This window comes from Schistocerca serialis, chromosome 6 (genome assembly GCF_023864345.2).
Source record: "Schistocerca serialis cubense isolate TAMUIC-IGC-003099 chromosome 6, iqSchSeri2.2, whole genome shotgun sequence".
NCBI classification, from domain to species: Eukaryota; Metazoa; Arthropoda; class Insecta; order Orthoptera; family Acrididae; genus Schistocerca; species Schistocerca serialis.
Window position 1 is genome coordinate 536,503,609 of NC_064643.1, and position 13,323 is coordinate 536,516,931.

The window sequence follows — 13,323 nt, forward strand, 5'->3', positions numbered from 1 at the left end:
TTGGACATTATTGAACACATCTGTTCCTACTCTTTCTTTAAATATTTGTCATGTGTTACTACCAGCTAACAAATGTTAGATATTGTTTTGTGAACAAAGCTTTCACACTGCAGACAAGAAGACAGAATGAATACCTGTCATACAAGTATATACTGCTGAATACACAATTGTTTGTGGCCTAGAGTGCAACTGATGTGGTATGGTGTGACACATCTCCACTATTTAAATTATAAATTATACTTAGTCTAAATTGGAATTAGATATGACTCTGCTTTCAGATTTAAAAGTAACTATCACTTTAGAAACATGCAAACTTGACGAGTGGGCCAGTTAAATCTTTAACTTAATATTAACTATGACTAATAACTATTCCATTGTCAGATATTAATGTGAGAATATAAGAAGTCAAATTACCAACTTAATTAATGAGTTTCCTCAAAATCGTTTGCAAAATAGTGTTTATGTGTGCGGGTCAAACAAACATGCGCATTGCACTAGCATAACAGTGTGGCAGCACAGTAAGAAACGTGGTCTGCACAGATTAGGCGGCATTGTGGTAGAAAATGTCGCAGCACTGAGGCACTGTGCAGTGGACTAGCGTGTTTCCATAAGCATTTGTCTTAGAAACCATATGCCACAAAATTCAGGTGCAATTTTAAACATTATGGCAGTAGCAGTGTTGTTTCTACATTATCAGTGTGGCGAATACCTTACATAATTGTAAACATTATTTCACAGAGATTTGATTATTTCTGACAGCTAAATACTCATCTTTGATGATGAAAACCTTCTCTGTCAGCTCACAGCATTACACAAAAATTGACAGTTAAATAGTTTGCAAGTTACACCAGTTGCTCTAATTCGTAAGTATATACACATGTATGTAATATTCATCATTTAAATAATCAAAAGAACAATAACTCGTAAACTAGGTGCTGGGGAGTGTCACTGCCAGCTGGCATGCAGCAGGTCATTTGTTCCCACAACTGAAAGTTATGTGGTCACCTCAAACAAAACAAGAAAGATACATTCCAAGTTTTTTGTTTTCATCATTTTGAGGATCTGGCCTTAGTGTTGGAGTTCACACTGGTAGGGCCAGAGTCGTAACTATGTATTTGAAGAACGTACAAGGTTGTGAAATACCAGAAAAAATACCCAGTTTTCAGTTAAGTGTAAACAAAAGTGGGTATTAAATACGAACATAGGAACATGGAAAATAGGAAGTGGAGATCATTACAGTTGGTTTTAAAAAAGCATTGGTATTTAGTTCTGAGAAATAGTAGGAAAAGCAGAAAATAGATCAAAGCTCAAATCTTCTTTTCACTTGGCAACTGTACTTACTTCAAAGGAGTGACTGACTCAAGCTGCAATCGGGCATCGAAGTAATTTGATGGTGAAAGCTGTAAATTTGTGCTGCTCCGGGACTAGAACTCGGATCTTCCATATAATGCAAGTGGTTGCCGTAACCGTCTCGGCCAGCTGGATATGCTTTATGCCCAACCCAAATTCTCAACTTAACACGCACTAGTAGCATCCACTGTCGTGTGTGTGTGTGTGTGTGTGTGTGTGTGTGTGTGTGTGTGTGTGTGTGTGTGGGTGGGTCGGTGGGTGGGTGGGTGCGTGTCTGTGTGTGTAGTCAGTCGTGTAACATTTCAGAGCTTGGATTATTAACTAAATTGTGAGTAATAATTGTGCTAGCTCTTTTATGCGTGTTAGCATACTCTGTTCTCACTCTGTGCATTCCGAAAGAGATAACTCATTGATCTATTTTGATAGATATTTGTGTGAATAATATTTGACTAAGATTTTAAAATAAATGTAATGCTGCAATAATATTCTCAGTTGTAACATACTTAAAAATATCGATTTTTGTTTTGTGGCAAAGCCGTGGAACAGACACAGTTCTTGGAGAGACTGCTGATCCTCTGGAGCTCTTTGTTGTTGATGAATGTGAAAATACCCTCATCTCAACTGTGAAATGCAAAGCCAATATCCATTTTACACCTGTTCCTTCAAATTGGAGGGAATTAGGTGGTGTCCCTACAAACAAGGAAAATAACTTTGAAGATGATGGGAAGACATTCTTCTATCAAAAAAGGTGAGATACTAGTCTTTGGTACTTAATGGGTTTTGTAATTTGAATATTTTAAACAAAGAGGAGTTAACAAGCAAAGTACACACCACAAATAAGAACTGAGACTAGTCGGTAAACTGCAATTATTGTGCTCCCAATGGCAGTCAGAGGAATGAACAAAACTGAGGGGGGACAAACCTACTTTACAAGTAACGTTATTTAATACTTCTTATAAATTTGGTGCGGGAATGGGAAAACACCCACTGTTGGGTACTATGATCCTCAAATTACCATTGAATGTTTAAAGAATGTTGAGTTGTTGTATAGTTTCATTTCATGTTAATTTTAGATAACTTATACAATCTTATTTGGAGTATAAACAGTTTCCAGTGTACAAAGTCTCACATTTGCATCTTATAGTATCATAAGATAACTTCTCTGTCAGCTTCCATGACACTGACGGCAGACAGTTTGTGTGTGGTGTACAGTAATCCCTAGAACACATGCACTTGCATACAGGAGGGTAACCATAGATTGTAATATGCACTTTTACTGTTAGTCATTGAACTGTGTGGAATTTTAACAACCATCAGCTGAACATTTTGGAAGGTAGGTGTGTGTTACAGATGATTTATATTGAGAAGGTGTCCTTCCATATTGCAATGAATCAAAGGTGGTATGATATTTCAGCATAAGAATAATCTGACCATAACAAGGTTATTGCACAGTGATTATTCAGTGTTCCCAAGATGGACACAGGGCCAATTATCCAGTAGCAGTATAGTGTCTGTCAGCTATTGTGAATGTCATGCATAGAAAACTGTGAGTTTTTCAGGGCTTAACATCGTAGTCAGTTTCTACATTGTCACGTGTAACTGAAATGGTTGTGATACTCACTGCACCTCATCTTTGAAACATTCGAGAAGCTGTTTCTGAATTTTTTAAACATGCTTACACCTATATTATTCTGTTCAATGGAGATTATCGCTGACAAAAGGATGGTACTGTCATGTACTGAAACACGTATGTAACGCAGCAGTGATGGCGAGGCATTGTAGCATCTGTGACCAGAGAGTTTGCTCTTGACCGCGCGAGTGTTGCGAGCGGTTCTCACTCTGTCTGTAGTCGTTGCGAGTCTGTAGCTCTGTCTAGTTGAGGGCAGTACTCTGTCAGTAGTCGTCGCGTGCAGTACGCTAGTAGTCGTCATGCAGAGTTCTCGGTCAGTAGTAGCAGCCCAGTGCGGTTGTGTGATGTAGGCGGTCGGCAACACTGGTCAAGATGGTGAATAAGGTATACTGTTAATTAATATAATTATTAGATAATGAAAAATTGTAATTATTCTCCAACAAGTTCCCCAATAATAATTTTTATTTCAAAAGCATTTTTTTCAAAAATTTAATTTTTTATTGAACTAAAGATCTCGTTGCACTTCCCATTTCATTCCACTTCTTTTGAAGAAAAATTTCACTAGAATCACAAAAAAAAGAGAATATTATTATTTGCAATGCAGTTCCTCCAAGCGGTGCGCAACAACAAGAGCAGAAATGTGACATCCATTTATTCTGAGGTAAGACTTTAATTCTGATTGTTTTACACAGGGCCAAAGACCGATATTTCGGTTTAATTGTATTTTCTTGTCACTGAACGGACTTTAAATTTTGTGAAGAATTTATATTTGAGTCAGATTGCGTATTTCACATTTTTTGTTGCCATTGTCAGTACATTTCATTGTGGGCAGGTTACGCTTAGAGCAGTGTCCATTAGCATTTGTATTAAGTATTGTCTTTTTCCTTTTAAAATTTTTGTGGCGAGGTTACACTCGGCTCCCATTTGTATTGAGTATTGTCACTTTATTTCTTATAAAATTACGGTGGGGAGGTTACACTTGGCGACCCTGCCAGGATCGAATTTCGTTGAGAGTCTTTTGAGCAACAGTCAGATATCTGCTCTTATTTGCTTAGATATAATTAGGATTTGGCGCAACGCTTTTATTAACTTGTGACTTTCTTTCTACAGGTCAACGGCAATTCTTTGCTCTGTTGTATTTGTGTGTTACTTTTGCATTGTGCTTATTTGTTTTGTGAATAATTTTGACTATTGTTAAAATGCCGCGAAAGACTGTGAATAGTGTATCGCGAGGTATTTTGAATGAAATTACCGACTCAAACAACTTTACCGATAGGACATATGACACGCAGTGTAATCATGACAATCCTGCGCCCACTAACAATCAGTGCATTCCAACAACTAGTGATGACTTTTACCCTGATAATGAACAAACGAACTCAATTGTCTCGTCTGTTAATTTGACGACAATTGATGACGCAGAACGCTCTATTGTAATGAGCGCTGCCCAGCTTAACACACCCGATTCGGAAAACTCAAGTAATGTACAGACAAATCTGTCTAATGAAAATGAACAGATCACACAAAGTAGGACAGATGTATTTAATTCCGAAACAATAACTGATAGTATACATTTGACTGACAAACCTTTTTGTAAATTTCAAAATGACCAAATGGTTACAGAAAGTGAAACAATTCCAGATCCACTATTGAACAGTACAGATAATAGAAATGGTAATTTTGGCTCGGATCCAATTATGGCAATACTGCTACAACTTAGGGAAGATAATAAACAACAGAGTGAAAATTTCAAACAACTTAGGGAAGATAACAAACACTTAAATGAAAAACTTGACAATAATGACAAAAAACAAGACAAACTTAGTGAACAAATTAGAGACGTTGCCGCGCAGTGCCATGACACTAAGGAACAGTTGCGCGTGGAAATTGAGGCTTGTTCTCAAAAAAATAGCGAAGAAATTAAGTCTGTTGCGCAAGAATTAAGAGAAATGCAAACAGCCGCAACAGAAACACTCAGAGACGAAATTAGCGGAGTCGCTAAACAATGCTCTGAAAAAGCTGCACAATTACGGGACGAGTTTAGAGCAATGACGGTAGAACTTTCGCGCACTATGGACGCAAAGATAGACGCGAAATTCGAACAGCAGAACACTCAGATTAACGAGCGCTTTAATCAGCACATACAGAACAGTGATACGCGTTTCCGCAGATTTATTCAGGATCAAAACAAAGTAAAACGACAAGTCATGGAAACAATCACTGCACAAAGACAAGAGGACAAACGTAAAATATTCGCGAAAGCGAAGACGTATGTAGACAATAATATTACTACAGTGTCCGATAAAATTAATACCATAGAACAATTGAACGCGGAATTACGGGATGAAATTTCTGACCTTAAATCAAAAACAGATACACACACAGTAAATATTCAAACAGTGACAGATAGATTCGAACAATTAGATCTAACACAGGATTGTGATGTTATCAAAGCTGATGTTAAAAAACTGAGCGAAACTACGCGTAAGTTGCAAAAACAGATTAATGCGTCCGATTCTAAAACCGATGATCAGGTTAAAATACTGACTGAAAAATGTGATGAATTGGCCAGTCGTATTGATGTTATCGAAAATACTAATGACAATAAATCAGATGATACTGCACCGGTTTCATTTAACCAAACACCTGAATTTCATAATTTACAGCAGACAATTAATGAGATCGATTCATCTAACAACACGTTACGTAGGAAGTTATCAAATTTACAACAAGAAGTAACAGAGATGAAAAACATTTCAGTTAATAACATACCACAACAGACGCCACTTTATGAACATGTGTCAGACTCACGCAGCGCGTATAATTTGGGTAATCTACAGAGAGTACGGGACTTAGATTCCGATCAACCACAGCTCAATAGATTCTCTTACGATCCTGAACCTGTTCCATCACACAGAGATGATAATTTCGACTACAAACATTTTCTGTCAGTGAGAAAGTTTAAAGTTTTTAAAAACGATAGAACGCAGATTCACCCACTGGATTGGATTCAACAATTTAGCTTTGCTCTTCCACCGAATTGGCCTGTAACACACAAACTTGAATTTATTTGCAGTTTTTTGGAAGGCGAACCGGCAACTCGCATGAGACCGATCGCAAGGCAATGCTATTCAGTAGAGGAATTTCAGAATGCTTTTCTGTCAGCGTACTGGTCGAAGACGACACAGCGCGGAATTAAAGACCAACTAATTAGTTTGCCAAACTATGAAAACTCAAATTTTCCCAGTGTAACGCAATTTTTTGAGCACATGGTACAACAAAACCAGTACCTGAGTGAACCGTACAGTGAATCCGCACTTATACAACTATGCATCTCTAAATTACCACGGTCATTACGAGTGTCACTTCTAACGGGCCAGCAAAAAGAAAACATTTCAGCATTCAGAGATCTTTTACAGCTCTTGGAAGTACAGCAATCCGATTATTCTTTTGTAAACAAAAACTTTTCGAGTAACAACCAAGGTCAACAACAGTACTGCAATTATGATCAGGGACGTAATTTCAATCGGAAAGATAACAGACGCTTTAGGAACGACAACTACCAAAACTTTAATAACAGGCAAAATTCTAATTATCAATACCGTCAAAATTTTCAGCAACAGGAACAACACTTTAGTAACAATAGAGGTGTTTCACAACAACAACATCAAAACCAGCCGGTTAGCATACCTAACCAACAATGGAATACACAAGGTCAACCAGGCTTTAATGTTTCGCCGCGTGGACGCATAGTCCCTGGTCCAACAAATAGTAACGCACGGGAGCAGAGAAACAACTATGTACAAAGAAGACAGTATTTCAATTCCCATCGCAATACACCGTATAGGAATGACTATTACGACAGACGTAAAAACGACGAGCACAATTATCAGCGTACATATAATAACAGTCGGTCTCACCAACAGCAAAATTATTCACAAGAACATATTCTCATGAATGAACCCGACAGTAGATACCATCCAGAGCGTAACACGTCTGGAAGAAGTGATAGGACAGTTCAAATAGTCGAAATGCCACAGAATCCTTCTAATAATAATAACACGTCAGATAGAATCTGACTAGATAATGTACAGGACGCATCTTCCAATAATACAAGCACTACCTTAGACACGCAAAATGTTGTTCACGAAAATGTAATTACTTTTGACGACATCAGAGACACTCTTTTACAGGAAAGACCAGTTATTCAGAAAACCATTTCACATCCTGTTATCGAAATTAAAATTGGTTCATCGAAATTCTCAGCAGTAATTGATTCCGGCTCACCTATATAAGTAATAAACGAGGAGACTTTTAATGAGTGCAACAAAGAGAATACCTATCCGACATTACCATTAGGCAAAACAAAAGTGAAAGGAGCAGTACCGAGTAAAGGTGTAGACGTTAAATTACAGACGCATTTATCATTTTGTATTGGAGGTCATACTTTCCACTCTAATTTTTGGATTGTTCCTTTATTGACAACAGACATTATTTTAGGCACGAATTTTCTGGTACAACACGACGCAGTTATCGACTTTCAGAATTCTTATTTAATGTTAAAGGATGAAAATGTACAATTGGCTTTAGAATTTCAGCACTCTTTATCTGCGGAAGAACAAACAATTAACCGCACAGAGGTCATTTCCGCAACACGTAACATAGACTGTAATCCCACATTGTTCACGGATACGTACGTACATAACTATAATACTCCAGACGAAGCTGACTACGACGTTATGCAGTTAATTTCTGATAAGGTTAAAGAGAGCAGTGCAACTACAGACGACGAACGAACGCAATTACACAAAATTCTTTTACAGCAAGCTCCAGTTTTTGACAACATTCCTGGTACTATGTCCGGCTTTATGTATGAATTTCAAGTCAAACCGCACGACACATTTAAAGCAAAGCATTATCCCATTCCATATATTCACAGAGAACAAGTTAAAAAAGAATTGCAGGATATGCTCGACCAAGGAATTATTGAACCGGCAGTTAGTCCGTACATAAACCCGCTACATATTGTTAAGAAAAAAGATGGCTCACTTCGCCTTGTACTTGATTCACGTCACATTAATGACATTATTATTAATGAAACAGACCGACCACAGACATTAGAGGAACTTTTACAGAAATTTCACGGCACTGCTATTTATTCCACATTAGATTTGAAATCGGGATTTTGGCAAATTCAACTTCATCCGAATTGTAGAAAATATACAGCTTTTCTCTGTTTCGGCGACTGTTATCAATTTTGCAAACTACCGTTCGGCTTAACTATTTCTTCTGCAGCTTTTATTCGCGGTTTGAACACAATACTTCCGACAGAACTTAAGGACAGAATTACGACGTACGTAGACGATATTCTTATCGCAGAAGCTAACTGGTCTGAACACAATCTGATTCTTGAACAACTGTTACAAACTTTTCGTGCACAAGGACTTACAGTTAACCTCAGTAAATCGCACTTTGGTAAAACTTCTATAAAATTTCTTGGACACGTAATTTCAGCAGAAGGCATTGCACCTGATCCGGAAAAACTTCAAGCTCTACGTGACATTACTGTTCCTACAACAAAAAAGCAATTACGCAGTTTTTTGGGCTTAATTAACTTTTTTCGCAAATTTATTCATCACTCCGCTTTAGACACGCCTAGATTATGTCAATTAACAGGTAAAAACACTATTTGGTCTTGGGATAAGCAAGCACACTCTGAATTCATGAACCTGAAACATGCTTTGTTGAATGCACCACTATTATCGCACCCAGATCTTACTAGAAATTTTTCCATTGCCACCGACAGTTCCAACACCGCCTTAGGCGTACATATTTTTCAGGAAATTGAAGAAGATGGTTCAATAGTAATCAAAAACATCGCATTTGCAAGTCGCATTTTGTCACCTGCTGAGCGAAATTATTCTGTTACAGAACTTGAAACATTATGTGTTGTATGGGCTTTTATGAGATTTAGGCATTTTCTTTATGACAGACACACCACCGTTTACACAGACCATAGAGCCATACAATTTTTGCTTTCAGCTAAATTCACTCACGACAGATTAAGCAGATGGAAACTATATTTACAGGAATTTAATTTTACAATAGTTCACATTCCCGGTACGCAAAATGTTATAGCAGACGCACTATCGCGTTCTCTCGGCAACAATCAGCAAGACGTAGCAACCAACTTCTGCAAAACAAATTTCAGTGTCATGTACATTCAGCAAGTTGCATTTGAAAATTTTATTTCATCGTCATTACAGGACATAGCACAAGAACAAAATAAAGACAATGTGTGGAAAGAAATTAAACACCTTTGGCAAGATAGAAATAATGTTACGATTAGGAACCACTACACAGTACGCAATGACATTCTGTTTCGCCGCTCTCATCCTGATAGCAACAATTGGTTATTATGCATTCCTGACGAACTGGTTAACAAATTAATTTGGTACACTCATTTAAGTTACGCACATTACGGAGCACGAAAATGTTTTCTTATACTGAGACAGAACTGTTATTTTACTAACATGGAAAAACGTATACGACGAGTTTTAGCGTCTTGTAAAATTTGCCAGAAAGCTAAATCAGACACCACTTCACATTTTCCTCCTTTATATCCCATTATACCTGTTAAATTAAGACACATGGCCGCAGTAGACATTTTTGGTCCGATTCCGAGAACTAACAGAGGTTTTTGCTACATATTTGTCGCTGTTGAGATTACTTCAAAATTTGTTACTTTCACTCCATTACGCAAAGCTACTGCTAAAACTGTTTCGAAAGCATTTGTAAAACATTTTCTATTTCATGTAGGGCATGTAATGAAAGTAATTTCTGATAATGGATCACAATTTCGTAGTAGCGTATGGACACGCATGTTACGAGCCAGAAACATTTCTCCGATCTATATATCCAAGTACCACGCTTCTTCGAACCCCTGTGAAAGATTAATGAAAGAAATTGGTAAACTGTGCCGAATATACTGCCACAAAAGACATATTGATTGGGACACACACATACTCTCATTCCAAGATGTAATTAATTCCATTCCAAATGAATCCACTATGCTATCTCCGACTGTTATACTGAAAAACGTTGAACCACCGAACAAAATTAAAGAATTAATAGAATTTCCCAAAAGTCGTCGCCTACGACACCACGAAATAATTGACATTGCGCTGAACAACATCAAACGTGCCGCAGAGCGCCGGAGAAGACAGCAAAAACAGGTTTGTACACGCCGCGACTTTCACGTTGGACAGAAGATACTAGTACGTACACACTATTTATCCAGTAAATTAAAAGGTAAGTGCAGTAAATTTGAACTTCTATACGCAGGTCCATATCGGATTCGCAGCATCCCTCACCCCAATGTTGTACACGTCGAAACTTTGAGAACCAGAAAATCGAAAGGCAATCACCATATCTCAAACATTAAACCGTTTATTGAGTGAAACCACTGTATGATTCAACACACTATGATGTCATTTACTAATGCAATTAATTCACCTGACTAATTACTGATGATTATCGTATTTTTTCTTGGCAAGTGCCCGGCAAGGTAAGGTTAGCAGGTCGCATTTCTTGTCGTTACACATCAGACCGTGCACATTTTCCACTTTTTTTGTGTATATGATTGTACTCCAGTTTTGTTTGTATGTATTGTGAAATAGTTAAGATATAACACACAACAGTCGACTTTGACATTTTTTTTGCCCTATGACATCTCAACATCGTGACTGTTTTACATTTTTTTTTGCTACTGCATTGTATTATTCTGTGTACATTTTTGCATCTGAACACTGTCTACGTCTTTAACATATTACGTTTTCTGTCATGTTATGCTGTATGGTTAATTGTGTCACCATAAACCAGTCATTATTTAGTGGGTATATGATTTAAATGCAAGACATTAATCTCTGCTCATCAATTTCAGAAAGAAATGATGCACGTAGGAAATAAATTCAACAGAAATGGGAATTTCACCTACGGGATAAACGAAAGGAGATGCAATAACTTTATGAGGAAGAGTAAATGGATCAGGATTGGCAGGCATTAACAAGAATATACAATACTCATCACAGAATAGCAGTCTTAACTAATTTTTTCTTTCAGAATACAAGGTGATTGATGCAGGCTGTCAGACTGAACTACACACCTTAGTTTTAGTGATGAAATATGCTAGAGATAAGGAATAGTTGTATAATGAGTAATGAAGTGATTTTTTGCAGATGATAATGAATACTGATGAATAATGATGAAGGATATGATGTTATGAATAATGAAGTTTTTCTTTACAGATGATGATAATAGTGAAGTTATGATGATATGGATAATGAAGTTTTCTTTACAGATGAGGATAATGTTGAAGTTATGTATTTATGTTATGTAGTTATTTAAGTATTTGTTGCAGTTTGCTTTGACAGCAGGTGTTATATTGCATAGTAGGATGACGGAAAGTTTTGGAAAGGACAGCTATGGAGCACATTTTATACACATTTCACTACCTGTTAATTCGAAGTTCACTACTTTTCAGCATAGTGTGCGTTTCTTCTTTCAGGTCAATAATCCATTTTGTAATTTTTCCAGGAGAAGTTTTTCATGATACTTACTAAACCTGTTACTTATTATACCTGTTCTAGTACTTGCATTTTTATATTTTTACCCATTTGTGTCTATCGTTTATAAATGTGATCACATGTACTGCCTTGTTACATAATCTTGCTACAGCTGACTCATGACGAATGACGTTACCTATCCTCATTTGCTGCAATAGGTCAAAAGCAAATAGTGTTATGTTTCAGCAATTAATTATCGATCCCAACGCAATGCATTGCTACCAAAAAAAATGTATTACCAGTCCCACATAATGTCACTAGTTTATGATAATTCTGAATAATACTGATCAACTCTGAATAGCATGTCACTTGAGTAATGACCTCTTAATGAGACTATATTCAAAATAATGCTTTGTCACTAGCTAATAACTGCCACTGTTTATTGTAATGATACTACTTATAATGCCTGTGATTATTAATGATTTGACTGTAATTAACTGATTTTTGATAATGACTTCGTAATAATCTGAATAATACTGAATGATGATTCTATTCAATACTTGCTGGCCACTGAGTGCCAATAATTAATGTCACTTGAAGAATTGTTATTAATTATGCCATTAATTAGCCCTTTTTTTTCCCATGTTGACTTTTCATGTTTTGGTTAATAGCCAATGAGTGCCAATAATTTGTATCACTCAATGTATTATGTTAATGCTAGGCCAATAATTGACTCTCCTTTTTAACTAAGACTTCTGATGAACATTATTCTGTCTTACTAAATATACTTTGTAACTGGCCAAGGACCGCCACTGTTTATTGTAATACGATTACCCATGATGCCAGCTAGTGATTCTTAATAGATTGTAATGACACATAATTAATTAACTATGGTACTGTTTAATAATGCTTTGTAATTAATTAAGGCTAATAATTCTTACTAAATTGAAATGACAAATGATTAATTAATTAACTTAATTAGACAAATGATTAATTAACGACAAATGATTAATTAACTGTAATTAGACAAATGATTAATTAACGACAAATGATTAATTAACTGTAATTAGACAAATGATTAATTAACGACAAATGATTAATTACCTGTAATTAGGAAAAGGCTAATGATTATTGGAATGACAAATGATTAATTAACTGTAATTAGGAGAAGGTTAATGATTCTTAATTATACTCTGTAACTGAAAAGAATGCGATTATTTCATAATGCTTTGTAACCAGGAAAAGAAGGCTACTGATTCTATGTACAACAATTAATGAACATTTTTCTGTAATACTACATACTTGGTACAGAAATGTTCAATAACTGGGCTATGAATGCCACAAACTACTAATTAAGTCTGTAATTGTCAATATTATGTGACTTGATGTCCTTCACCTCATAAGCTGACTACCCTGAATTACTGCAATGTCCATTTGTCCTGTTTATCCCAGTGATCATGGAGCACTATATTTGGTTTTGCACTAATTCTACGTTGGTGTGCCTTGTAAGAGTGTGGTGTTGACACGACATGCTGTCCACCACCATGAGCGATGAAGACATTATTATGGTCCCACTGTTTGGTGTACGTAATGTACTGCCAAAATGAAAACATGGAACATTACTACGACAGTTCAGTGTCTTGGCTACACTGATAAATTCTGATGGGAAAAGAACTTCAAGTTGTGTCACTTGGTGTTGTACTTCTGTGGAAAGATATGGACTTTCAGAGCAGCTGTGTGCAATCTAAAGTGCTACAACCATGATGCAATCCTTCCCTT

At 36.5% G+C, this 13,323-nt stretch overlaps 1 protein-coding gene across 3 annotated transcripts in view; it reads left to right on the forward strand.

The window, feature by feature from the left end:
- The window catches only part of LOC126484267 (DNA (cytosine-5)-methyltransferase 1-like), a 265,477-nt gene that overhangs the window by 146,094 nt on the left and 106,060 nt on the right, over positions 1-13,323 (forward strand). For all 3 annotated transcript variants that reach the window (XM_050107689.1, XM_050107690.1, XM_050107691.1), the window contains exon 13: positions 1,886-2,098. In XM_050107689.1, the coding sequence (XP_049963646.1) occupies positions 1,886-2,098 (213 nt within the window). The remainder of the gene's footprint in view (positions 1-1,885; positions 2,099-13,323) is intronic.